Genomic DNA, 27,456 nt, shown 5'->3' on the forward strand with positions numbered 1-27,456 from the left:
GTGAGGCGACTTATGAGGCCGAGCAGCGGCCCGCTGCCCAGCCGTCCTCCTGCGCCCCGCGGGGCCGCTGCGTCTCTGCGGCAGGAGCCGGGCGCCCATGGCCTGGCACTGAGCCCCCTGCCTCCTCCCTGCCTCAGGGCCGCGCACCCGGGAAAGCCACAGGTGCTCCAGGGCGGGAAGTGGGGTGGGCTGGGCTTGTGCTTGTGGGGTTTTTTTGGGGCGGCAGCGGGCAGGAAGGAGAGGGGCACAGCAGCGAGTGCTGTGACTCCTTGGGCACTGTTCCCCTAACCGTGTCCCCCTCTCCTTCTGGCCCAGGAGCTCCAGGAAGATGGCATGCCTGCCCGCCGCCCCGCCGGCGCTGAGGAGGTGGCTGGGGCTCGGGCTCTTCATGCTGCTCTGCCTTAGTTTAGGTAAGAAGGAGCGGCCGGCGGGGAGTTCGGGAGGGGGGTGTGCTGGGCCTGAGCAGGCTGCAGCACCCGTGTGCCCGTCGGCAAGGAATGGTGGCTCTCAGGGCACTTGTTCTGGTGTCTTCTGTCAGGGCGGAGGCTGGGCCAGGGTTTGGGGTGGCTGGCTCTGATAACCGTGGTTGGCGAGCGCTGAGGACCCGTGAGCTCTTGGCTGGCTCCCCGAGGGGCAAGGTGGTCACTCATCCCAGCTGGGGTGAGAGCGAAGAGGGTGTTTTTGGAGCGGCTGATGTCTGCGAGGAGCGTGCGGCGCAGCTCCTCGGGCTTCGGCTTCAGTGGCGGTATGGTTTCTGCAGTTTTGGGGATGGCTGACAGTGAGCATGCGGTGGGGAAGACAGGGCAGGGCGGAGGGGACTCGGCCTCCTGGGCAGCACAGCGCACAGCAAGTGCTCTCTCCCACAACACAAGTCCCCGTCAGAGGACTGCAAGGACTGTCCCCCGTCCTTCTCTGAGGACCTGCTTTAAAGCTCGCTAGAGTCCACAGGTCCCTCCTAACCTCAAGAGGCTTGGGATGAGTCTTCTCAGCTGTGTGAAATGTTAATCTTGAAACCACACAAAACTTACTTCTGAGCTGAGGTTTATTGTGGGTGCAAAATAAGTTGTGCTTATTGGCAATTTGAGTGTTTCATCGCAGCTAATGATACTCTAGAGCAAACCTGGGCTGAACTGAGCCTTTGATTAAAAATCGAGTGATGCAAAATTAGGAGTTTTTCATGCTGATGTTGTGAAAATGGGATATATTTGATGCTGAATCTCATTTTGAGTTTCTTAAAACTCAGGGAATTTAACAGGGATTGAATTGCGGAGCTCACTTGTAAAGAAAGCAACCACCTCAAATGCCGCTCATGAGATCTCTGCTCTCCTGTCTTCCCCTGCACTCCTTCCCCAACCTCTGTGCTTGCGACGCACGTGTCAAGCATGGATGTATTTTGCCCGTACTGCAAAGGGTAAACAATCTATCATGTGCAGAACTTTTCTCTCTCTGTACTTTAAGATCTTGTAGTATGTTGTTAATGTAATTACAAGCATGTGGTAATTCACCAGTTGTGCCGTTTGTCTAAAAAGGATGCTGATGCCAAGACCAAAGATGGGCAATACTTGGACGTACAGTCTGATGCATGCTATCCAGTACTAGAAATAGGAGTTTGATAATAGAAAACTAGATGTTCCTATAGCTGTGCTTTTTTTCAATATGATTTACTAAGGGAATGATAGTTTATCCTGCTTTCTGTCTCTTCATCTGTCTTAGGCCCCTGCTCTTAACTTTCAAATCGTCTTCCCAGTTTCAACCAAATTTGACAGGACGCAGGCAGAGCTGGCAGAGAAGTGGTGTCCTTGCCTGCTACATGGAAGCCACTGGCTAGCCACAACAGCACCCAAACAGCCAGAGCACATGCTGTCACTCCTCCTGCCCAGCCAACAGGAAGGGCAGGAGGCAGCTGCGAGGAGGCTGTAAGGGGCATGGTGGCACCAAGGAATTGGGAATGGGCTGGGAGGTGTGGAAAGAGGTGCCTTGGCTGGGAAACACAAGGCACAAATTGATAGGCCAGCAGGATTTCATCATCCTGTTGCTGAGAAGACTTACTTCTCCAAATCTGATCAATTACAAAAGTACAGGGTTTAATTCTGCAAGAAGCAAAGTGGGAAAAAAAGCTGTTTTAAAAGCATTATGTCAGCTTTTGGGGCACAATTGTTAGATTTGAGTCTGTGGAAGTCCTGGTGCCTCAGGAGGAGGTTGACAGACTGCTAAGAACAGCAAAGCCAATGCACTTCCTTTCTCTCTCTGTATGCATGCATACACATCCTGCCATTGTTCTCTCCAAAAAGAGGTATTCCTACGTTTAGTGACTCTTGAAAATACATGGTACAGTACATACAAAGGAGTGGTTCTAAAAGCTTTACTGGGACTTGTAGCTGCTGCCTTCCCTGGTCTCCCACAGGGACCACAAGGACCAACTACTGACCTTGTCGTGGCAAAATTGTGAAGCCCTGGGAGTCTGCCATTGCCCTGCCAGTGACTTCCCACATGTTAAGTGAGTCACCACGGCCAGCATCTACAGAACTGACACCGTGTGGGAAAGCTCACGACCACATCAAGGCACAGTCAAAGCCAGCACTGGGAGCCAGTGGCTACATCTTGCGTCCTTGGGTTTAGCCCAGGTGTCCTGGTGCTTGCACACCTCCGTGCTGTAGTGCTCGAAAGGTCAGGTAGCATGCTAGGATGAGAGCAGGTGCTCTCCCTATACTCTGTGTGAATCAAATAGTAATATAGGGGATGCCAGGATGAATTTTTATATTGTAGCAATCGAAGGCATTAATGGCGGGCTTAATTAAAGAGAATGATTTGAAAGTTGTCTTTCATAGGAAATGGTGTATGCCCAAGCTACATAGAAAAATTTGTTTCCCCTTGAATTGAATTTTGCTACTCTGAGGTTCACCTGACATGACCCACTGAAATGCCAGTGTGATTTAGAGTTGTTTCTGAGATGTCATCTGCTGCTGGAGACACTGATGTACATGAACACTCTGCTGTCTCAGCACAGTGGAAAAGTGGCAGAACAGCCTTGGTTACAGCACAAATTCATTTAGTCTGAATGCATTGCTGGTATCCCCATGGGCTTGTTTTTCTCGTGCTGTTGCACCTTCACACCTCCCTACAAATTACAGGATGTTCTCAGTCCCAGTTTGTTATACTAGGAAAATGTTGCTAGAAGTCGCTCAGTATGACTTTTCCCTGCCTTGTGTGCGAACGAGGTGTAGGCACTGATTGCAGAGACCCAGCAAGTCTGGCTTTGTGTCCATGGAGTATTCCTTTTAAGCTTCCCTGGAGTCTGTTCTTCCAGCTGGGGACTGCCTAGTTCCTGGTTTCTTCCCAATGGTGAAATTTTTTGGGAAGTTTTGAGGAAAATCCCTAAAGCTTTTCTGAGATATTGGAGAGTTGAGAGTGGGGGGAATATCCACTTCCCTCCGCATTGCAAGCAAGTGCTGGCTCACAAGTAGTTCAGTCTGGGAATCCCCTCTCACATACTGCCAATAAAGAGCTCGGAGTGGAGCTGGGTTCCAGAAAGGGACAAAGAAGGCTGAGAACGAGAAAGATTTCCTGTTTCATGGCCGCCCCCAAATACTGAAGTGTTTAGCAATGAGCTTTAGGTGATTGGCATCTAATTTCCATGCGAGCTCCAGTATTGGTTGTGCCTAGGGCAGATTTCATGGCGGAGATGACAGAAATTTTTCTTTACGTACCAGATTTGCCCATTTGATCACTGGATGCAAATTGAGTTTCTATCTTATTGCTCTTGCTACCTTTAGCTGTTTTTTCAATTTAATTTTTCGGATGAGTTTGTCTCCTACCATTCCAGACACGCAGAAAAGAAATGTCTTTGGTTCAAAAACAAGAGCAGTGGAACTAAGGAACTCCTTTTTCTGTCTGTGTCTCTGTCTATCCGGAATGAAACCTGCTGTAACAGCTTGTCTGGGGAAAGAGAAACCCAACTAAAGTCTCCTGCTTTTACTTATAGACTTGCTTTTACTTCTTCTGTTTTTAAAAGAAATTTTAAAATTATTTTTTGAAAAATAACTCTTTAGGAAAAAAGACAGAAAATTAACCATAGACAAGCTACATTCTTACACAGTCAAAGTACAGTTATATGCCTGCATACTGAGTTTGTAAAGCTGCTGGTCAAACATTCTTTTCACCCACATTGTCTCCTTTTTGCAGTTAGATCATAATGAACCCAGATAGCTCTGGTGAACTCACATTACTCTAAAGGCAACAGCTTTTTTGCATTTCTTGAAACACTGAGACATTTGTAACCTTTCTGCAATGTGAATGTCAGATATTGATATTCCTGCATTTAAACATGCAAAGTTTGGGGCCGAAGTTTTTATGCACTTCAGTAGATTACCAGCAGAAGTTGCCACTCTGTATGCCCTCAACACCTTTCCCGCTCATAGCTGCCTCAATTCTGAGTTACAAGTGTGGTTTAATGGGTGTAATTAATCTGACATAAATGAAGGCAGCCATTTACAGAGTTATCCCCCTGCCTTGCTTGTAATGAGTTCGTTTTCTGCAGGGGTCAGCCCGCTCTCTTCAGTGCCAGTTTGCTTTTACACCCAGTGTTGTGTACCCCAGATAGGGATGCAGACAGGCTGCACAGCTGAGGGGGCCAAACAGGTCATTGCCACCAAAAGGTGCAATCCTGCTCCTCTCTCCTCTGCTTCTGGCTGTGTGATCCTCCTTGCCTTTGTGCCAGTTCTGGTTCTGATCCTTGAATGACTTAATCTGCCTTACAGTTTAGCAGAAAGTTTCTTTTTTTCCCCCTTGGTTTACACCAGTGTGACACATTGAACCAGGCTCTGGAGAGTCTTGCAAGGAAAGCAGTGGGAACACATGGGGTTAGAAGGGATAGGGGAGCCAGATCCCCTCTGCTTGTGTGGGGAAGGCATGAGATCAGTGCCAGTTTGTCATCCGGCTGCACCCCAAGGTTGTGCCAAGCTGGAGGAGAATTTTTGTGTCATGGAAACTCTCCTTCCTTTTAAACATGTAACATGTATTTAAACGTAATGTAAGTGCTGTGCACGTGTAGATGTGGTATTTTTCACGAGGTGGCAAAGCAAGTGTGCTGAACACAGTGAAGTCTGTTTGTTGAAAGGAGGTTGGTATTGGTTTTAAATAGATGAACTTTATGTTTAATGGCAGCTGTTCTGTCCCCTTGGAGGGACAATCACCATTGGGAGTCTCAGGAGGTCATCTGAGATTATGTAAATTTTTCCCATTGTGGAAATGCCACAGGCTTTGCTTCTGCTTTTTCACTATTATGCTTTTAAAATATCATTGGTCCCAGGGGACTCCCTGGCTGAAAATAAAAGTGCTGACCGCTGGCTAATGGTGGCATCTCTAGCCTTACTGTGCTCAAAAGATGTTTGCCTTTTGGCGAGCCCAGAATGCTACCATATCATACAAAAAGCTGTTAGAAAAGACCATCGAGGCAGAAAAGACCACCTCTGTGCCCTGCTGCTCCCACCATAGTAGGTACTCTCCTGCGTAGTTTTAAATGCCCAGCCGGCAAGAATTTCATGCCTGCACTGGGGGAAGTGCTTCAGTCTGACCAGACCTCGCTGTCAGATGCTGCTTCCTACCTGCCAAGAGAGCCCCTTCCCTGCACTGCCCAGCCCTGCGATGCTCCCAGACGGTGCCTCCAGCCGCCTCTGCCCCAGCCTCTCATTTCACTCCCTCTGTGGCTCTTGCACCTTTCAGACACCTCGGAACTGCTTTGGTCTCATTTTCTTAGTCATCCTTCAGTTAATTACCATTCGCCATGCTGCATTCTTATATAGGGTTGTTTAATCTCTCCTCCAGCCAGTCCTCCAGCTGCAGGGTTATTGTCGAGGTTGGCATCTGCAGAGCATTCATGAGTTAGTGCCTGAGCCGGCATCAGGTTTTTATAATAGGATAATGGCTGGCAGGCCTTAGCATTGTTAGCTGCACTGGTGAATATTACTATGGCTGTGGGCAAGTACTTTAGCAGAAAAAAAATATTAAAAATTGTAATTTTTCTAATCTTCAGTGGGCATATGAGAGGTATCATACTTGATTTTCTTGGTTACTGGGTACTTTCTATTAGTTTCAATAGTGGGCTGGTGACTTGGGGAGCACATGAGGCAGTGAGATTTAACAAACACTGAAGAAAACTGTGGCCTTAAGCAGTGGGGAGGACCTCAACTTCAAAAGCTGTGCTGCGAGGACAGCAGTATGCATGGTAGTGGTACTGGAGGAATTAGGAAAATTATCTGAGAACATCTTCAGCTGGGAGTTAAATATAGAGGAAGTACAAAGTGATCCAGTCAGTGAGAGACAGAGTCTGCAGGGGAAAAATTTAACAAATTTATTTTTGTCTTTGTGCGACAAATCTCCCCCAAAGGCCTGTCTTACACAACTGCCACATCTTGTTTCTGCCCTCAGATTGGGAAATCATGAGTGCTGAGCCAGTTTCAGGAATTTGATCTCAAAAGGAACTATAGATAAAATATACAAATCCTCTGAGGACATCCAGATTTATTGTCGCCCCTGTCCTTTTTTATTCTAGCAGGGTCACCACTCCATGTGCTGGGAACAGAGAAAGGGGGAAGGTTCAGAAAGACTCTTCCCTTTGCTCCTTTCCCTAAGTCAAAGACGTCCTTCTCTCCCCATCACGAGTGTCCTGCCAGTATGCAGCACAGGAGATAAGCAAGCGCTCCTTCCTCTCCTCCCGAGCAACACCCATGTGGAGGCCTTAGCAGGAAAGGGGAAGATCTTAAGACATGATGTAGTCCCCATCTCACCCCAAATACTTTGGCATCTCATCTCCAGCTTCTTGCTTGGATCTGACCTCCTGGCTAGTGCCAAGATTAGAAATTTGCCAACTGACCTGTGAAGAGTTGTGATCTTACTCATGTTATAAACAAAGCAGACTGGACATACCCAGGCAGTGGGCTTGTCCCAGCCAGGGCAGCGGTGACTCAGAAGGCAGTAGATCTTTATCTCAAGCAGTACAGAAACATGAACTGGAGCGAGAAGGAGGGGTACTGGCTGGCTGCAGCGAGCCCCTTTACCAAAATATTTCAGATTCCCTTTCTTCTTCTCAGTTGCTAATTGCAGATTGTGGAACTTTTTCATGATTAATGGAGTTTCCTTCCCTTTGAAACCAGGTTTTTGACAGAGTCATGACTCAGTAATGGTACTTCTTTTCATTCCCCATCTGGTTGGGTTGCCTTGCTGTTTTTCGTGGCAAAATGGCAATCAGAGGGTTGTGAAATCTGCTTTCTGGTGAGCAGCAATTAAGACTGGAGAAAGCAGAGCATTCGATCTGCAACCTGCAAAGGAAACTACAGTCGGACAGAGGGCTTCAGCAGAAGTACTGCATGTCGATGAAACTGGGCCCACACTGGAAACCAATATGTGTTGAGAGTGCCCTGTGAATCACTCTAAAATGGGTGTTACCTACAGTACATCCCTGCTTATCAAAGTATGCTCAGGGAGACCAATGAAATTATCAATTTCATTTGTCATCAACAGGGCCTCAAGTTAGTGCGCTGCTGGAAGGAAAAATGGGATTAGTACACACCCAAAAAGATGGACTGTCTTTCTGTCTATAAATGCAGGAAGGTGTTCTCTGTTTTTCCCAGCTGCTTCATGACTGCAAGGGTTTCTTCACCAAAGGTTTTGCACATGAAACAAAACAGCACTAAAGTGGAATGTAGGCTGCTGGAGGAGTCAGGCACCAAAACACCGTGAGGATGTTATAATCATTGCCAAATCAAGTGGTATAGAGCTGGGAAAAGCAAGGTTACTGTTTTGTTTAGGAGGAATGTGGCAATGTGAAGACGGGAAGTGCATAAAGTCACGTAAGGGGTGCGTGCCCTTGCCGTGCTGCTCCAAGCAGGGCACTGTGAGGTTACGGTGCAGAAGCAAGCAGAGATGAACTTTTAGAAAAACATTTTCAAACCATTTCCCTACCTCAGGCCTGCCACGACATCATTGCAAACTAGGACTAAATCCCATCACTTAATTGCTGCTGGCACGCTTGACTAGCATGAGCAGGTACAGGGAAGCGAGACTGAGTGGAACTGCTGCGGAAGGAAGTGCGTTGTTGCTTTCCTTCGGGTTGCCTTTTCTTCTGCTCCTCTCTCTCACCACATTTGGGGTGAGTAAGGGAACATGACCTCACATGAAGTCACTGTGGCATGAGCGAAGTGAACTGGGTTTGCAGCTGCTTTGCTTTGCCAGAGCAGCCTAGAGCAGCTGAAGGGTAGCAGCAGGCCTGTGGTTCATGACCGGAACATTGGGCTTGGGGTTGTGCAAGGAAAGGGCTGCTCCTCCTTCCTCTGTGTGCTGAAACCTCCCTTTGCATGCCTCTACCTGCTGAAGTGGAGTCTGCCTAGAAAGAGCCTAGGAGATTTGCCAGACATTTGTGCCTGGGTTAATATGCAGTCACAGACTCCTTAAAGAGGATGGCCAGCAGGGCCTGCCAGCACCCACTTTTCTCTGTTTCATCCCATCTATCCATCTTTCTCAATGCACGGGGTCTTTATAGCAAAACACAGAGGAAGGCAGTGTTTTTGTGTGCTGCCGAAACCTCACAATGTCTCTACATAGAAGTCATCTGTGCATCTAATAGGGTCTTGTCTGTGATCAGTGCATTCACATGAGTCTATCATAACACTGGTTTAAATACAAAGCATTCCTTCACGTATTCCAGTGTAGCACAGGGTGTTTACGGACTTTTAATTCCATGGAAAGCTTTGGGAGAATCCGATTCCTCATTGGTAAAGTCACTTGGGAAAAAGAAGAGACCAAGAGGAAGCATCTAGCCCTTTAAAGATTCAGCTTCTCAAAATTTCTCAATTTTTCAACTAATTATCTATCTTGATCAGAAAACCCCATAAAATACTGTGTAATCCTCAAAGGATAAACCCTGCAAGTTTGGGGTGAATGTGCTATTCACGGAAAATGAGGGACCTGAACTGCAGAATTACCCGGGGACTGTTGGGTGTGATTCCCGTGCTGACCCCAGGGGATGGCTCCCAGGAGAAAGTCACAGCTCCACGAGACGTGTTTTCCTCAGCTGGCCCAGCCCATTACCAGAAGTGCCCTTGCCTCACCAGATAGGATGTGTACCTCCTCCCAGGGCTGCCCCAAGTCCCTTTTTCCAGCCACACAACAGGCAGAGGGCAAGAAAGATGTTGGCACCCCATCAGAGCAGGAGTCCCATGTGCATGGTCCTAGGCAAAGTCAACGACGCCAATAATTTAATAGTAGAGAGACCAACTGCTGTTGCAGCAATAAATAGGGAACCTTACAGAAAAAAAGCAACACAAGACTGGTTTGATCCTCCCAGTTTTGGAGGGTCACCGACAGTTTGCCTCAGAGCTTTTGGCAGGACTTTTGGTCGAAAAATGCAGATCTACTGTCTTACCTGATGCTTACACAGGAGCAAAGGACTCCAGGCCCACCAAGAATGACCTTTCCCATCATGTGCCTTGCTTTGTGGGTCATCTGTAAAGTGAGGTAACACAAGGTAAGACCAAAAAAAGGGAGAGCAGTTTAAAAGGGCAGAGAAATGGGAAACAAAGGGCAAAGAGAATGGCTTTGGGGTTTCTGTTCACCAGGAATTATCTGAAGGTTTCCAACAGTTCAATGCTGCATCTCTAGAATGTTGCATGGTCTTTTACTGCCTTTTTCAGTCAAATGTGTCTGCAGGACTTCTGTCCCAGAGGCAATCTGCTCTTCCATACCACCTGACTGTATGTGTAATCAGGATAACCAAGCTCTCTGTGGCCAGGGAATTTCTGAAACACACCTTGGGCAAAGAGTGAAGGAAATAGGGATATGGGCTCAACAGCTCTCCCACTTGCTGACTCTCAGAGCAAACAAGAAAGGACGGTTTTCCTATGCACTCACTTTTCTGTTCTAATTAGGCCTGCTGTATGGGGCATCTGTAGCACAGGTGTAGTTTGAATGAAACATGTTTTTCTGCCCAGGGAACAGAAAGTCAGCCCCTTCATCAGTTCAGTGCTGCCACAGGCCTCCAGTGACAGAGCGATGTGCATGCACATCAAGGGAGCAGGTGGGTTTCAGAGGACTGGGAAGAGGACAGATCTTTTTTCTAGAGAAGTCATTAAAAATTATTTCCACAGTGGATACCTCCCCCACAGCCTGGTTACAGAGAGCATTCAGCACAGAAATGGGATGGAACAGAACTGAATTTTCATTTTTGCTTTGCAATTCACCTTTAAAGTGAAAGGGGACTTTTGTGGGGCTGAATGACTCTTCATGGACTTTGGTTCCTTCAGGCTTGCAGCATTCAGGTTGCAGTTTCAAGGGTGCAGAGCCTTTTAAGGGTACGTGTGACATCAGCAGGAGTTTCCAGCCCCTGCACATGTACCGCCGAGAAGGTTTTTGTTCTCCTTTTGGTTGCAAAGGAGACTCCTAGGGGCAAGGCGTAGAGAACCTCAGGCAACTCATGATGTGATGTCACCCTGACATTTACTGTACGCCTACTCTTCCCCTATTGCTGCAAAAGAAAATAGAAAATTGTGTTTATCAGGCTCCACAATCCCGGAGTTTGACTGGCTGCTCTTGTGAGTCTCTCCAGCCATAGTAAGAGCTGAACTGTGAGAACAGAAAAGATGTGGTCGAGGGAAAAACCACACACACACAAATGCTGCAGACATGCAGAAGGAGGAGCTTCAAGAATCACAGCCTTAAGTGGGCTGTTTTTAAGGTGAACAGAAGGAAATGCTTTTTCACACAGCATGTAATCAAAACTATGCAACTCATCGTCACAGGATGCTGTGGAAACCAAAATATACACGAGTTCCTGAAGGGGCAAGAACTCCTCCTGAAGGAGGGGTCTAGCAGTAGTGATTAAACAGCTGATGTCAAGAAATCCCTAAATTCCTGGTTGTCAAAGGTTGGCAGGGTATGGCAGTTCTTATCCTGTGTGTTGTGGAAGAACTAGTTTTTCTACTATTTTGCTACCAGTTGCTGGCTGACACAGGTCAGTGGGCTGAGTGGGCTCAGTCAGGTCTGCCCCAGTCCGGTTGCTCAGAGTCTGCGATGCATTATAAGGGGAAGTACAGGTAGTGCGGGATGAAAACTGAGTTTAAATCTTTCCGTTTGGAAGACCAATGAAGTGGCTGAGTGAAGAGAAACTGGTTAAATGAGCAGTTGCTCATTTAATTATGTATTCTGCTTCATTTAATTAGTATTAAGAAATTCCAAAGTGTTGCAAGGACCTCCTCAGTATTTTTCAGTGTGTTTCCTGGAGATTTAATATAAAGTGTGCAAGTGGGACAGGGGTAGGTGTGCACAGGGGAGGGGTGTGTGCCAGCAGCTGGAGGAGTGCGAAACACGCTCTCAGTGTGTGCCACTGGGCGCAGGTCAGCATGCTGCAGGGGTCTTGCTACCAGCTGTGTGGTGGCATCCCAAGGGTCTTCTGTGAGTCACTGCTAAGCAAATGAGCCCTTGAAGGCAACAACTTGTGGCTGTTTTGGACACTTTAGCAAATCTGAATGTCACAGCATCCCAGTCACACCCCGAGTGCTGCACTCCATGCGCATGTCTGTGGTCTGGCATTAGCTGTGACAATAACACGTGAGCCAGCACCAGCCAGACCTTTCTGAGCAGTTTTTAGGTGGCAGTTCTTAGGCTCAGCTTTGTTAAGCATTCAGTTCACACTTCAGGCAAAGCCTTTGCACATGGGGTCTCACCTCCACCAACAGGTGATGCTTCATTCTCCCCATCAGTGACACACTGCCTGGTCAGGACTTCCCTGCTTTCTCTCTCGGACGTGTTTACTGAGATCTGTTCTGCAGGGAAGGATGAAGGAATTTGAACCTTCTCTGTCCTGAGGCTGGCTATTTCCTTGTTTTTTTCTGCTCTCAGTCAATGGAGTGCAACAGATTGGTATCCCCCTTCCACTAATGGAGATGGGTGCTAAGGTCATGAGACCAAGGCAAGCAGGGCAAACGTAAAACAACTTGACCTTCTGGACTAACAAAGCAGGGTGCGCAGGGATAAACATCACCCTGAAGGCTGCATAAAGTCAGGTGAAAGCCCAGCCATCTGCCCTGGCCTTGGTGCAGCACAGGACAGCACATCAGTACTGGGTCACTCTTCCAGCAACAGCAGGAGCTCCTTGCTAGGCTGCTCCCTCTCATGTCAGGTCTGGCGCCTGCAAGTGCTCACCTACAGAAAGAGGAAGGAGAGTGGGAAAGCAAGGCTGATCATGGGAGCAGAGTGCATAAAAGTCGTAGTGTGAAGCAGGGGGACTACAGCTAACATGGTCAAAGTTGTACCTAATTTCCCTCTGCAAGGGTCTCAGCTTGTTATTGTAGGCATGTGCCTGCATGCTAAGGTATGGCACCGACACAGTAGCTGGGCAGGAGTTGGAGAATGCCTGTGCTGGTTTGCAAGCAGCCCCAAGGGAGGCCCGTGGGTCTTTGCAAATACAAATTAGTTTTAGCCAGACTAGGCTAAATTGTTCATTTGCTAATACCAGGAGGCTGATGACAATATGGCTGTAATCTTTGTTTATCATTATAAGATCGCTTCTAGCTTCTGGGATCTTGAGAGTTTTGGGGTTTTTACTTTAAAAAAAAAAAATCCTTCCAAAAAAAACCCCAAACCCCCAAACTAATAGTCCACTGTGGGCCTGTTTGTCACGCAGGGAACTCACTGGAAGGTGACACAGACTTTCCAAACACTGAGATCTGAAAAGGGAGAGAGCAGTTTGGGCATGCATGTTTTTATCCCTTTACATAAATAACAGCAGTTCTTTACCCTGAGATGTGAGGTGTGTTTCTGTCCAGGCTGATAACTCTCCTGTTTTTGCCTTCAGTAATCCATACAGAAATCCTTGTGTGCCTGCTAGCTCGGGACCCTAAATAGGACTGGAGTATCACGTAAAAGGCAATGCTAAGGGAGGCCTCCCCTCAATGCAGAGCTGTAAACAGCTCAGTGGGTGATAAGGTACATTAGTGGCTGCGGACAGAGCTGAAAGAGGTGAGCTTTATGCAGCAGGTCCTGGCACAAGGTTATACCACTGTCTCACTGACTTTTGTTTGCCCCCCACCTACAGGCTATGCACTGGAGAAGAAAGTAGTCAAAAGCAAAGTGGGGGAAAAAGTCGGCCTGCCTTGTTGTTATGAAATTCCCAGCTCAGAAAGCCTATATGATTACCGGGTCTACTGGCAGAAGAACACTACGAAGGTAGTGCTTGCCTATGCAAAGGGGGAGAAGATCTCCAACCATGAGCGATATGACAACCGGACAGAGATGAACCCCAGGAACCTCACCCTGTGGATCTCCCCCGTGGAAATCCTGGACAATGGCTCTTACCAGTGTATAGTTCAGAACCTCAGATCTCCCCAGAACCCATTTGTTTTGTGTGAGGAAACTGTCACCCTCTTTGTCACAGGTAGGTGGATTGCCTCCCGACACCTGAGGCTTTCTGGTGCCACCCTCTGGGGGTAAAGAACACTCCTCCAAGCTTTAGTCATAGTGTAGCAAATGGACTTTCATCAGGAAGCCTAAAAGAGTGCCAGAAGGTGTGTTAGCTATTACCATGCTAGCAGCCTCCCTCCTTAACTTTCCAAAGCTACCCCAGGTACAGAAAATCTGCCTTTCCCACCACCAGCCCAACACTCTCCCCTGGATGCCTCCCTCTTGGGAAAGGACCCCTCCCAGGACACCTCCCCAGGTACCACTGCTGGTGGGTGCCCTAGGCCACCGCTGCCCCTTGCTGTCTTTTGGGCAAAGCAGAGCCCAAGCCCTCGGTACATGGGAAGCATCCAAACCAAAAGAGGAATGCGGTGGCATTGCTTCTCTGTGGCCACAGCAACATCCCAGCCCTGCTTCCAGAGCGCCAGCTGCACTGCAGCTCCACAACTGAAGGCTGAACCCATCTGGAGATTTAAGGCTTTTTATCTTAAAGAAATAACCGAAGTTGTTTTGCTCAGAATGAATCTGAATCTTTTCTTGGAGGCTACAAAAAGTTCCGTTGACATTATTTTCCATTTCCACCACTGTTTTTGTTGCAGTTGGTTTCAACCAAATGCAGAGATACTGGTAACATATATAAATATATACATGCATTTGAATACCTTTAGCAGCAGAGAGTTCCAGGAATCTTGCAGACTAGTCAGTGAATGAGCCTTCCCCATCTGGAATGAGATTCATCAGCAAGAAGAACCAAGCTCCTGAGGTTTGGCTGTTGCCTGCATGTCTGAGGGCATGGTGGCATATATACAAGGAGACAAATTTAGTGATCTTTCTGGGAACTGATATGAAAAAAGAGAAGTGCACTGCCAGCACCCTCTCTAACTGTGAGGGCTGAGGAGTTAGCAACATGAAAAATGTGAAACAACAGATCTCTTTTCCTCCCTGCAAATACTCCAGTTTCTTTCCTCCCAGAAATCTCCTTGCTATCTTAACAGGCCAGTTGTGGTAATAATTGTGGTAGACTTCTGCTCCCTTTGGTAAAGTGGGATCAGTTTTTCTGGTGATCAGGTAAGGGAAATGTTCTCTCACCCCTGCTGGAATCAAGCTAACTTGAGAGAGGTAGAAAGGTGTTACTCCCTGGTGACCAATCAGGGAGCCTCCGTAAAGCGGACTTTTCCAGACTGGATGTCTGTAATGCTGTACTGCTCAATAAACAGTAGGCCTGGAAGGAAATCCGGGTGTCTCCTTGTTTGCCACTGGTCAGCCGTATGATGTTGAGCAAGTTTCCTTCACTAGTTACTAGTTACTTGGTAGCCTAGACCATGGGTTCATGGTCAGCAGAAGCTGTGGGAGACATGCTACAGCCTCAAGGTCGTCTGCCTTGTGCAGATCGCCACAGTCATGTGGTCAAATGGTGAGACAGCCAATCAGAGACAAAACCTTACCTGCTCCAAAAAGGGTCATTTTGCAGTGAGGTGAACAGCTTGCTGTAGGTCTCTGCCTGGCCTTGCCATGGCTGGGGCTAGTGCCTGAGGGGGTGTGCAGGCCATGCACATACAGCTGGCAGGGGTGAGAGGGAGAGTTTGGTTCCTTTGGCAGCCGTGGTGTTGGTGTGACTTGCACCCACCAGGAAGCCACACACTGAGTTTCCGTTTCTGACTGGTGACTCTCTTGCTAAAGACGAGATTTTTCCAGTGGGAAAGTTGCCTTAAATAGTTCATTTGCCACCCCTTGCCTCCTCCTCCTCACCCTGGGCTGTTTATTGCAACCTGTGGGCATCCTCAGTTGTACCAATCCAACTGTTTACAGTAACACCAACCAGATTGGCAAAGGGAAGCAAGCTGAAAAGGACACCACCTTTCTTCTCCTTCTGACAGGGCCTGTGTATTGCTACACATTTTTTGCAATGACTGCTAGTATGACTTGGTCTTGCTCTCAGCCAGGCCTTCTGGAGGGGCTGTCATACAGAAAATGTAATTCAGTCTCTTGCTGGCCATCCCAGCTGAGAGACCAACACGTGACTCGCCTCCTTTCCCAACACAGATGGACTCTCTGTGACCTTCTGGATGAGAAGGGACTAATGAGGGAGGGAAGAGGAAATTGTCTATCATTGCCTGTAATACAGATTTCTATTCAGTCCCCATATTTTTCCCACCTGTCTTATGATTTTTTTCTGTTGTTCCACAAACTGCTGCGTGTAGAGAGAAATGGTGGCATTGGGGAGGTGGGGTCATGAAGTCTGTGTACTGTCCAGGGAGAAGAAGCAAAGGCCAAGGCCATATCCAGTCAAGGCTGTGGGGAGAATGCTAAGGCACAAGAGAGGCAAAACAGATTTTTGATAGAGGAAAAATGATCTGTGGGGGAGTCTGCTTTCAGCATGGGTGATCAGGACTGCAGCCCTTGGTGTAATCTGACAGAACGGTAACTACATCTTTCTTGCTTCAGCTGACTTCAGCAAGCCGAACATAACAGCAGAAGTATCCGCTACTTCTTGTGAATCAGCTGAGATGGTGGTAAGATGTTCTTCTCATGGAGGTTTCCCCAAACCCAAAATCTCTGGAACCCTCAACAACGAGTCCGTGGTGTGGAATGGCACCTGGGTGTCCAAGTCCAGCCTCAGCCTGTACAACGTCACTGGCAAACTGTGGCTCAATGTGACCAAAGACGTCAGCTTCACTTGCTCCGTTGAATACAATGGCTTTGTCAAGTCCACCAGTTTGCTTCTAAGTAAGTTTTATTAATAGTTTGTGTTATAAAACCATTTTGTTGAATCTGCTGAGTTGCCTCTGAGAAAGCGGTACATTTTGTGTATCTGTTCATGCAAGGATGACCCAATGATCTCACCTGTGAGCTGCACACCAAAATTTTTCAAAGGCTGTAAGACAGCGGGGGTGGGAGAGGAGAGTTAGGACGGTGACTGACAAGCAGAGACGGTTCTGTCTTTCAGGTGCTCTACCCATGAGTCACAGCTGGGCTGAGAGGGCTTCTGGACCCTGTTGAGATCTGGTGATGTCAGCCTCGTGGCTCCCACGGGCTGGGGTTGCCACCATGCAGTGCCCCTCTGCACCAGCACTGTCATGCTGCCAGTTGTGTGACACAGACCTGGTTTTCAACTGGAGGGACTTGAAAAATGTGTGTGCCTTAAAAGCCACAGGTTGCATTTAAAAAGAATTTCTTCATTTAACAAGCATGTTTGTTCCTGCTTCAGTGACAGAAACTGTCAGCTGGGGTCTAGACAAAATTCTGCTTTCATACACATATTTAATACAGGGTTAACTCATATGGAAAAAATTCCATCACTGTGCGTGGCTTAAAAGTGATAACATAATAGATAAGTCTGTGCTTTGAAAAGCTTGAGGCACAAGTGGAAACAGCATGAGGGAAGGCAGCAAACTGCAGTCCAGATGTTTTGCAGTAGAAGGGGATTTGCAAGAAAATTCTTAGAGCCAAAAGGGTTTTTTTAATGCTGTTACCAAAAAAGTATTCTGAAATGTCTCTGGGTCTGATGTTTTCACTGTAGAGATAAGAGCACCTTCAAGAGAAGCACTATTTTTCCTAGGCAATTGTATCTTATTCATCAAGGTACCTTATTCATCAATCTCATTAAAATCGAAGGGGCTCATGAGGAGAGGTGCCATTCAGCTTCAGGACAAACACCAGAAGCTAGTGCTTTATGAATATTGGTTATTGTTGGAGGTAGTGTGTAGTCCCTAGAGATGGTAATGGAAGAAGGTTGTGAATATCATACTACATAGAAAAGGAGAGCAACAACAACAAAAAATAGTAATAGTAAAACACTGTTGTCACACAGATTCTCAGAGGAAGGTGCAATCAACAGTGCCAACAGCAGTCACAAACCCCACACTTTGACTTTTAACATGTGGAACCACTCCCATTTTGGTATGATAGAAATGGTCCTTCAAACAAGTCTGTCATGAACATGGAGTTCCACATAGAATACAGCCTCTGGTAAATGTAAGAGGCAGACCCTACAGTGGAGGGGAGGATTGTACAGTGGACCAGGCTAGTGCCTTACCAGCAGAATGATGGTTAATTGTGCCAGATGGAGATAACGAAAATCTGAAGATCCAGAATATGCACCAAATCTGTCCCTCCTGTTGAATTAAGGTTGTCCTGTACAAGAACAGCCCATTATCTACCCTAAAGTCTCAATGGCAGAATGGTTATCTCCTGTGGTGAAAAGCCAAAGGCTCCAGATCCACTGAAACTGAACTCTGCCACAACATTCTTTTCCTGCCATGAATAAAGAAGCCTATTCTAGTGTGTTTAACACATCATTCTCCATTACCTGTGAATTCAGAGGGAAAAAAAAATTAGGCATACATCTGGTGAATGGTGAAAACATTAACAAAAATTGCAGAGTACCTCTAAGAATGGAAGTTTTCTAGATACAGACTTAGACTTTTCCACCAAGCCTAACCAGTTACTTTAAAAACAGCTTATGTATTTTAAAATATTGCCAGTCTTGGTCCTGTTCTGGAAAAGACCCAGCATTTCAGATTCTGTGGACCTGTTAAAAATTTTAGCACATAGCAAATGTGGGGGAATGGAATGTGCTAGCTTTGTCTGTTTATTGAATAGGTAAATTTTCAAGCTGAATATCTGAGTTAGAATTTGGCCAGAACCACCAAAATTCACGGATCTGCTCTTACATGAAAATGCCAGTATGCTGTTGGGCCCTTTGTTTACGTTTTATTTCTTCTGTCTCAGACAAAACAAATGGCTGCATTGTCCCTACTGTGCCTCCATCTTATAATGTCGTCACTGCTTCAAGTATCATCATTATCACCTTCCTTCTGGCTATCACCCTAGCAGCAAGATACCTCCCAAGGCATGGTAAGTGTAGCTCCTTTTTCAAGAAACAGTCTTTTACTGCTTATGGAGTTGCTATGTAAAATACACATTTATAGAAACTATACTGACACACTAGGTATTTTTGTACCACCTTCTCATTTCCTTTTTTTTTTTTTTTTTTTTTTTTAGCATCTACTTTCACAAAATCTAAGTCCAGCTCAGGACTTTCCTACATTTTGTGCAGGCAGCACTAGGGTTCAGGTTTGAGAGTGAAGGGCTAAGGGGGACTTTTGACAGCAGATCACAATATTTCCAAAATCATGAGTATCCAGAATTGAAGAGATGCATAAAGGTCCATTTTGATGTATTAAGATGCTTGAAGACGCCAAGAATCTTGGTGATCATGATAGATACAGCAGAGCACTGGAGTTTCACACACACTACTTAGAGAAGCGCTCAGAAAAGTCACAGAGCCAATGTTACAAAAATACATAGTGCTAGGGCCACAGGAAGAACTTAAGTGTAGCAGTGTACCCCTTTTAGGACAACTGTAATCAGGACAGATGGATTTGTCTTTGTGTGGCCAAAAATGGCACAGGTGAGGTGCCCCATCCCACCCTATGAAGTCTTCAGTAACTCCAGACAAGTCTCCAGGGAGTTTTTCAGCAGTGAAGGGGACCTCGAGCATCTCAGGGTTAGCTGTCAGCTGAGCAGATTTCTGTTATGTTTGTGGCTCAAAAAAATCTCATCTGTTAACTATTGCTCCTAATCATGCCTGAGCCGACCTAAGCCAGAAAACCCCTGAAGATGTGAGTAAACATCTAATGGATTTTTATAAAGGCAGCTAGGCAACTAGCCAGTATTGAAAGTCAACAGCTGTAGATGCCCTATCCACACTCTGTGAGCAGCTTTGAAAAGCAGTCCTGGAGAAAGACGACAGGCTTTGCAACAAGTTAAAAATATCACCCAATCAAGTCCTGTCAGGTCACTGGGGAAGTCTGGAGACAAGAATCCCACACTGAGCACACTCTGTGTTCAGCCCACTTGAACCAGAAGCCACCAGGCTGCTCACCATGGTTGCAGTGGTATCCCCCGCTGGAAGGAGGTTATTTGCTAGGCAGCAGGAACTCAACTCACTTAGGGACACTTGTAAGTTTGTCATGCTTGTGTCTTCTGCTACTTCTGTTTCAACTTCAGGCAAGTTCACTCCCGAGTCAAAGGTGTGGAGGCAGCATTACTATTTTTTTTCCCCTCCTCACCAACCACATCCCTTCAAAAACCAATGTGACCATTGAGTCAGGCTGGGCTAATTTACTTTTTGGTGGTTTATCACAAAGAAAGGAAGGTTCTGGAAGGCAGTGACTCTTGGCCACACTTGTGCGCCTCCTCATTTTCCACTCATGTGCCCCCCCGACACCAGTGCTGGTTCTTCCCTGCGGCTATATCAATGGGAAAGCAGCAAGCAAGTTGAAATCAAGAAAATCACAGCTGATCACAGTCTGTGCTGTTAACAGTGTGGATAATGAACTAATTATAGGAGAAAATAAACTGGAATTGAAAGATTTGTCTCCAAACAAATATAGGCTGGAAATTAAAAGGTTCCTTACCATTAAATTAGTAAGATTCTGGAGCATTCTGAGATAACCTTTTATATAGAAACCAAATTGCTTTTAAAGTAGATGTAAAAAGCATACCAGTGTGGTAGAATGTGATCACCTGCAACAGCATGGGACATGGCTACATAAACTGGAATTTCCCTTTCCGTCCCATTTTCCTAATATGCACAGGGAGTAGATCTGCTGAGTCAGGTGGTGCTATTTTGTACAGCCACTTCCGAGACAAGGCATATACTACAAGAAACTGAAGCTAGAGCTTCTACCCAAATTCTCAGTTTGTATAGTTGTCACATTTTGGTGCCACTGTGCATTGACACTGGTCTGGGGAAGGAAATATCTGTCCTGAGAGTCCTTCCTGATGGTGTTGCTACAGGTCACCTTCCCAGAGCTATTGTGGGAACTCAGAATAGGTCTGAGAGTACTTCTGTTGTTCTGGCATATGGAAAGCTGAGTCGGGAGCTGCCTTGATGCTAGGAGTTGTTTCTGAACTCAAAAAGCCATGCTTCAAAGAGCTGAAGTGTGGGAGGGAAGAATAGAAAGATAGAGCAAAACGGAAATGAGAGTTCTCAGATGCGTGATTGTGGTGGTGACCAAAACATGTAGATGCTTTGTTGAGGTTCACAACCCCCTACTTTGAGGAGCTCACAACCTCTCTTTGCAGTAATTTAAGAATGGAAACTCTTCAGATTTTTTTTTTTTTTTGGCTCTTCAATTAATTTAACACAAAGCACAAAGATTAGACCAAGATTAGAGGTCACTTAAAATCCAGTTTAGAATCCATGTTGTAAAATTTGTGCAAGTACGATCTGCTGTAATAGTACAGAGAGATTCAGCCTGAATTATTAAAACAAAAGTCATTCATAGATGCTGACATACCAAGGGGACCTGTTTAATGTGAAGTCCTTTTAAAGCACTGAAAGAGTTGGCTGGCTGTTCTAACACTGGCTATCTTTCACTCGCTTGGTAACCAGCATTTAGTGACATGTAACTTGTACCATTATTTACCTTTTGACCTTATCTTAGCACATAGCAACCTGGATTTGTGCCAGGCCGAGGTCCTAGCCCTGTGCTAATGAGAACTGGTTTATCCATATGTCACTATACTGATAACATTTATACATTACAGAGCTTTCTATTGGATGAGACTATGGCTATGTGCCAGCCATATTCAGATGTACTGCAGGGATAAGTCCTTCCAAGGAAAACTAGAAGTAACTTAAAGATTTTTTTTTCTTTAATTTCTTCTCTCCTTTTTTTCCACTCTCAGTTATACTTTATTTTCTTGAAGAAGACATTTGGTTTCAGCACTTTTATGTCTTCCAGTATTCCAAATACTAACAAGGGATCTTCTCTTTCAGTCTGTTCTCACTGTTGTAAGCCTCAGGATTCAGTGGAAGAGGGTGTGAAAGAATGTATGAAGCCACCTGTGACCTCTAAAGCGACACCTGAAACATCATCTGTATGACCAGATTGCATCTGCAGGTAGTTTTCTTCACCATTCTTCTCTTGCCATAGCTTCTCCAATACTATTAGATTCTTGTGCCATGTTAGCTCACAAAACCATGTATGGCTTTTAATACGAGTGTGTGCTGTCCTTTAGGGAAAATAAAAGCAGTAGGACCCTACTGCCAACTCAGACACATGGTGTTTCCCAGTCAGTAACTAGAGGAATGATGCTCATGTTGCTTGTGAGGCATTGCTTTGTTTGGGTTATTTCAAATTTCTACAAATTAATCTAGTGAATAATGTTAAGAGGACCAAATTTCCTGGGCTGCTAAGCTGCTTTTCCCACAGAATGGGCCCTGCATGGATGCAAGATTTTGTAGCATTCATTTCCTCGATTATCAAAATTTTTAGGGCCTAAATGGGTATGAAGAATGATATAAGTGAAAGAAAAGGAAGTTTTGACAACTTTGACTTGTCAGTGACTCCTCTGAACCTGTGTAAGGGAGCTGGTTAATGTCTGAGAGGTGGGTTTGTAGCATGGTCATCCATCTATCAGGATCTGCAGTGACATCCCCTTTCTCTGCCCTTGTGCTCGTTTCATGGGCCTCCCAACTAAGAACTGGGCAGTCTCTTAGTTCCTGTCCTGTTGCACTCATTCGTAGGTAGCTCATCACTACTACAGGTCCCACATGTGGCTTCATCCCCTAGAGGTTATTTCTGGCTGATGCCCCATCAGTCACGTGCCTCATCTGGGATGGGAACATCACTGATGATAGAAATGAAGGATTGCCTGAATGGTAGTGAGGGAAAGGTATATAATAAGAGAACAACTCCATCTTTCCCAGTAAGATTAACAAAGCCAGTTCTCTTCCGAGACATCTCCAACCCCTTCAGCAGCTGGAGGAATGGAGAAGGAAGTTTTCCCTCTAAGACTTGCCCAGGAAACACTTGTATTTTAAAAGGAGTTACATTCAATAATGAAGTATTGTGAAGGATGGGCTGGGAAACAGTCTAGCTTACCAAGGTTTTATGACTACAAAGCATTATATTCATTTTGGCTTAAAAACTCAGCTGTGTTCAGGGCTGTGTCCTCCAAAAAGACATTTTTCAAGTCAAGAGATTTAAGGACAGATTAGCAGCTGAGTCTTATTCGCATCATTATTCAGGTGACTGCATTTCTTGCTCTCACCACAGCATGCTGAATTGCCACAGTAATGATACAGAGTAACAGCCGTAGAGTTCTAGAAGTCATGAATTTGTCACACTGTGCGTTGCAGTAATCTAAAAGCTTAACATTTTTGAAATGGAAAGGAAGGAAAACTATCATCCAGGCCACCCATCTCATTTCCAAACCTGACCACCTACTCATGCTTTCCTCCGGGGAAGGCCCTATCTGGAACAGATACTAGAGACTTGGTTAGCATGAATTCTGGGGGGTTTTGTGATGGAAATGGTGGGAGAGCACCTACTGAATAAATCCATTCTGCCACATTACTCTTTTGTTATAAAAGTTCGGCAGGCTTTTTCTGTAAGTGGCTAGTGTTCTCCAACTCCAGTGCCTGGAACAGTGTCTGTGGACAGGGATGGAAGCTGTGCTTCCGTAGTGGCTGTCATCTCATAACTGTGTGATGTGCCGAGCCATGACCTGTCTCTGCTTAAATAGGAGAGTAGTTGCCCTAGCTTCGCAGAGGGATAGGACCTCTACAGTCCAAAGTTTTTCACAGTAAGCACTGGGCCATTCTGTAGCTCGCTTGTAGTGCCTGTCCTGAGCAATGTAGCTCTGAACAGCTCTGGCTTTACTGTAATAGGAGCCCTCTTGTGGAGGGCTATCGCAGGTGATCCCCGATTGTCTTGGCTCTGCAACATTCTGGCTTTCATTTAGGATGAAGAAGAGGGAGGGAAAACAGTAAAATCTTTTCTTTGTGTCCCTCAGGTTTCTTATCCTGTGTATTCCGCACTGCAGTCCCCCTGTTTGTTGTACAGCAATGCTTACTGCGTTGACCCTTTGGCTCTCCGAAAGGGGATGACAGCAGTAGAAAACTGCTCAAGAAGACTGACAACATAATCTTGTGTGAATGAATACAAAACCCCACCTATGCCACAGAAACTGTGAGGTGGTCTCATTACAACGGGGTTGCTGGAATTCCAACTGGGAGAACCCTCCATGTTCCTACAACAGAAAACAGGGCAGAAAAAGAGTGTCATCAGCATCGACACACCAGTTCAAGCGTTTGGGATTCTCTAGCTTTGATGCTGACTCTAAGAAAATGAGGGGGCCTGCAGAGCCTTAGCAGGTAGCCCACACCCACCTACCCCTTTAGTAACACAGAGCTGGCCTTTGGGAGACCCCGGACCCCGACACCAGTCTCAAGGTTCTGGTTTCACAATGCAACTGGGAGCAGCTAAAATGTCTTTTATATTCAGCCTCGCACAGGTTATCTGCCAGTATTGGTTTTTGTGCTGGAAGACTTTGGATTTGGACTCGACCGTGCCTTCTCCCCCGAAGAGGCAATAATGCATGCACTGTTGATGAAAAATCACCCAGAGGTGGGACTATATGCCTCATGCTTATTTTTAGTGCTATGGGACTTTTTAGGGAATGATACACACTGATGGCACACCTAGCAGCTCACTGATGTTGCTTCTACAGCGGTGGCAGAAGTTCTCGTCACCTTACTCTCCTGAAAGGATGGCCTCGTCAACCCAGGTACCAAGACACAGCTCCTCTAGTACGTTACTCAGACACAGGAGCACACCTGACAGTGCAGCCCGCTGGTGGTGGTGTGTGTGAGTGAACGCATGTGCACACCTTTGTGCACGCACACACACGTGTGCAGGCTTTTATTGGCATTCCTGCCTACCCACAGTTGTAAAGCCCCCTTTAAATTTCTGTGACACTCAGTGGTTATCTCACATGTATCTACTGTAATGAAATGTAACTCAGGGCCTTTCTTCATAAACATAGGTCTGCTTTTGTTTGTACATTTGCCTAGGAATAATTGTTAGGGTAGGCTCTCCAGGTTCTTGGGACTCTCTCACAGTGACACAGGGATTTACTTTGCGTTGACTGCTGCTGCTTTCTGCCAGCATTCTCTCTACCCAGCCAGGACTTGAAGGAAGTTCCCTACAGGATGCCAACACTGGATAGGACTCATCTGAGGATATGGTGTAGTTGAGAAGTGTCAATGTTAGGTTAATGTTTGGACTAGGTGATCTTCAAGGTCTTTTCCAACATAGATGATTCTGTGATTTGGGTGATAATTCTTGCCTACTGTGTAGGAAAAAAAGCAGTTTCTCATTTTGAGGGGAAAAGAGGAAAACACCCCAAGCCCCAACAAGCTTCCTAAGCAACTCTGCATACTAACCTAACTCAACGCTGCCCTGAGTGTGACAGCTTTGGTTTTCCCTTCTGCTCTATGCCACTGCAAGCTCTACCCATTCCCTTACTGCTCTATCGATGTGTGCAGTCAGCAGGGCAGAGTGAAGACTGGAAGCACCATGCCATCCTCTTTGGGGGATGTTTTGTTGCTTGAGCTGCTTACCTTGCTAGGACACAGCAAAGAAATATTCCATCCCATCCCTTTCACTTTTTTCTAGCAGGTACTTGTTGAGAGAGAAATTGCTGGAGGAAATAGAAGGACTAAAAGCGGTTTATAGAAGATTGAGCTATGAGAGGTTAAAAGATCAAGTTGCTAGTAAAAATAAGACACTACTCCCTTTCTAATCCTGCAGAATCATGCTGCCCCATTCAGTTTTACTGCTTTCCTACTGTAGGAAGTGAAATGGGAACTTCAGAACTTTCTTATGGAGGGTTTTTTGACAGAGAAAAGGAGGTGAAGTGGGTGATAATGAAACAATACCCACTTGTACATTCTGGTTGCAAGCAGAACACAGGGGACACATAAAGGAACGTTTCCAAAAGGCAGTGTGAGCTTACTGCAGGACTTTGTGTATGGGCAGTGGTGTCTCCTACTTTTCAAGTTTCCTTTTCTTTCAGTCTATGCTTGTTCATTCCAGCACAAACTAGCAGCTTCTTTGCAGGATGAACACCCTTTTTTTGTATTTACTTTGTTCATTTTCAACATTGTGCTTCCTTCCCTGCTATGGCCACGATGCGTTTCCACCTTACCACCCACACCACAGCTCTGACAGTTGTACCAGCACGTTTTCCCTCTGACCATCTCATGCTGTACTTCTGCTTCTGACTGATGATTGCACAGAGAAGGGTTTGTCTTTTGCACTGTGCCAAACCTTTCTACATCACCACAAACTCCTGTGACACTTTAAGTAACTCCTTCTAAAGGAAACAAAGTTTCATTGACAAGTATGTCTAGCATCGTTTTGTTTTTATATTCTTGACGGGCAGGTTATTTGGTTTATTTTTTTTCCTTAGGCACTTCTACTATGAATCATGTTTTCTATTGCCTTATGTCGTATTCAGTGAATTGCACACAAATGGTTTCTGTGAGACCTTTTCAGCTTAATATCTGGGCCTTTGTACCAGGTGAGCTGCTCTTATCGACGGTATTTTGTATATAACATTTTTTCCTGGGGTTCCTCCTTTAATTGTATTAAAAAATAAATGATAAACTCAGTTTCCTTTCCTCAGTAATAAAAGGTCTCTGTTCTATGAGCTGGGAAGTGGTAGAGCCTTTTGATTATTCACATGAGCCCAGCTACCATTTCACAGCTAATAAAAACATGAGCAACAAGGTAGGTGATGCAGCTGGTTGACAAACCTGTAACAGTAACAGCTGGCATCAAGACACAGCTCTGTTCTGCTCAACAGTAGCAACAACAAGGCACTCAGGTGCCCAATTTGTAACTTCCACGTATCTCATGTCTATCAGTTTGTCAGGGAATAACTGAGCAGCATAGCTATGGTGCACAATGCTCAGTTTGCAACAGGTCTTCCTTCTCCCTCCCAAAATGGGAGGTTCTCTGCAAAAGCAAAACCAGTGTAAGATGTTCTCACTGTATTCCTGCTACCTGTATTACCTACTCTGAAAGTGGAGGAGTTGCAACTTGTGCCCTGCTTTTTCTGGAGAGTGTGGGTAGCAGGGGTGTGATGAATCCCTTACATTTGTATTTTTAAAATAAACTCTGAACCAACTCTTCACTTCCAATTTGTACTGTGACTTTGAATATGAGAAATGAGGAAGTGCACGGAATTAAACTCAGCAGAAAATGGAGAAAAAAATGGCTGCTAATCTTGAGTGTAGATGGAAGTCGGTGCTTCCCCTTGCTAATGTGCATCATAAGGACATCTAGCAGCCCACTCTTCTTTACATGGAGAGATAATTCACAGCACTGCTTCACCCCGGCACTGCCATGGAAGAACATCACTGCATCAGTGGTCAGACACAAGATCAGTATTCTTTAGACATCACAGCCAATACCACTAAATAGGAATAAAGATGAAGCAGTGACACTGCTAAATGTCATCAGAACTGCTGTACAGATGAGTGTGGGATATTGGGTGGGAATGTAACAGTAAAAAAAGAAGAGGAAAAAGAAAAAAAAAAAAAAAGATAAAACATCTCTGTGTAACCACAATGGCAAAAATGTGACTCAGAAAGGCCTATTTTGTTTTTTGAGGAGGAGGACAATAACAATACTGTCACCCATGCATGCAGAGATTAAAACAGGAAGGGGAAGAGGCTTATCCATACCTCTGCTCATTCAGATCCTTCCTGCTGTTTAACATCTTTGTTGGTGACACAGTGGGACTGAGTGCACCCTCAGCAAGTTGCCAACAACACCAAGCTGTGTGGTGCAGTCAACACGTTGGAGGGAAGGGATGTGCCATCCAGAGGGACCTGGACAGGCTGGAGAGGAGGGCCTGTGCAAACCTCATGGAGTTCAACAAGGCCAAGTGCAAGATGCTGCACATGGGTCAGGGCAACCCCAAGCACAAATACAGGCTGGGTGATGAGTGGATTGAGAGCAGCCCTGAGGAGAAGGACTTGGGGGTATTAGCAAATGGAAAACTGACTATGAGCCAGCAATGTGCACTAACAGCCCAGAAAGCCAACCACATCCTGGGCTGCATCAAGAGAAGTGCGGCCAGCAGGTCAAGGGAGGAGATTCTCCCCCTTCACTCTGCTCTTGTGAGACACCCCCCCCCCCCCCC

The 27,456-nt window shown here is 45.9% G+C and overlaps 2 protein-coding genes across 5 annotated transcripts in view; one reads left to right on the forward strand and one right to left on the reverse strand.

Moving 5' to 3' along the window:
* The window catches only part of ADPRH (ADP-ribosylarginine hydrolase), a 64,456-nt gene that overhangs the window by 28,820 nt on the left and 8,180 nt on the right, over positions 1–27,456 (reverse strand). The gene's annotated exons all lie outside the window — the stretch shown is intronic.
* On the forward strand, positions 7–23,493 carry CD80 (CD80 molecule). Of its 2 annotated transcripts, XM_026841240.1 has the most exons (7): positions 7–162; positions 316–410; positions 13,085–13,423; positions 15,892–16,173; positions 18,178–18,303; positions 21,236–21,359; positions 23,257–23,493. In XM_026841240.1, exons 2-6 carry the CDS (start codon positions 329–331, stop codon positions 21,340–21,342), a joined length of 936 nt encoding a protein of 311 aa, XP_026697041.1. In that variant the 5' UTR covers positions 7–162; positions 316–328; the 3' UTR covers positions 21,343–21,359; positions 23,257–23,493. The 2 variants fall into 2 exon arrangements, with proteins under 2 accessions (XP_026697041.1, XP_026697040.1); XM_026841239.1 differs by having other exon boundaries at positions 21,236–23,493.

The sequence above is a fragment of the Athene cunicularia genome (assembly GCF_003259725.1).
Source record: "Athene cunicularia isolate RWA chromosome 1 unlocalized genomic scaffold, athCun1 chr1_part3, whole genome shotgun sequence".
Classification (NCBI taxonomy): domain Eukaryota; kingdom Metazoa; phylum Chordata; class Aves; order Strigiformes; family Strigidae; genus Athene; species Athene cunicularia.